Source organism: Plectropomus leopardus, unplaced genomic scaffold (genome assembly GCF_008729295.1).
Source record: "Plectropomus leopardus isolate mb unplaced genomic scaffold, YSFRI_Pleo_2.0 unplaced_scaffold72412, whole genome shotgun sequence".
NCBI lineage: Eukaryota > Metazoa > Chordata > Actinopteri > Perciformes > Serranidae > Plectropomus > Plectropomus leopardus.
The window spans coordinates 1-584 of NW_024679710.1; the positions used below are offsets into that span (position 1 = coordinate 1).

The window sequence follows — 584 nt, forward strand, 5'->3', positions numbered from 1 at the left end:
CGGAACCTCTCATTGCCGATGGTGATGACCTGTCCATCAGGAAGCTCGTAGCTCTTCTCCAGGGTGGAAGAGGAAGCTGCTGTTTGCATCTCCTGCTCGAAGTCCAGAGCCACGTAATCAAGCTTCTCCTTAATGTCACGCACAATCTCACGTTCAGCTGGAGTTCGGGAGTGGAAATATTTGAGTTACAAAATGGACACTAGATTCAAATATATTCAGAAAGTGGAGAAGCTGCAGAAATTCAGCAGCTTCATGTCTGTATGGTTAGAGCTCCAGATTATAAACTGGGTCTGTACCATTTCAGGGAAGAAAAATTGTACCGGTGGTGGTGAAGCTGTATCCCCTCTCTGTGAGGATCTTCATCAGATAGTCGGTCAGATCTCTGCCAGCCAGATCCAGACGAAGGATGGCGTGAGGCAGGGCGTAACCCTCGTAGATGGGCACAGTGTGGCTGACACCGTCACCAGAGTCCAACACAATACCTGCAAGACAATAAAAACACCGGATTACAAAAAGGAAGAACACTTTTCTAATGTTGTTCTGCTCAGCAGACATATTAACACAAGAAAACACATATTTAAGTT

The 584-nt window shown here is 46.1% G+C and overlaps 1 protein-coding gene across 1 annotated transcript; it reads right to left on the reverse strand.

Moving 5' to 3' along the window:
* Positions 1 to 6: 6 nt before the first annotated feature.
* On the reverse strand, positions 7 to 482 carry LOC121940046 (actin-like; the record flags this gene model as incomplete). Its single annotated transcript, XM_042482923.1, has 2 exons — positions 7 to 157; positions 321 to 482. Coding segments are annotated over 2 exons (313 nt in total), but the record flags the coding sequence as incomplete, so codon positions are not given.
* Between the last annotated feature and the right edge of the window lie 102 nt (positions 483 to 584).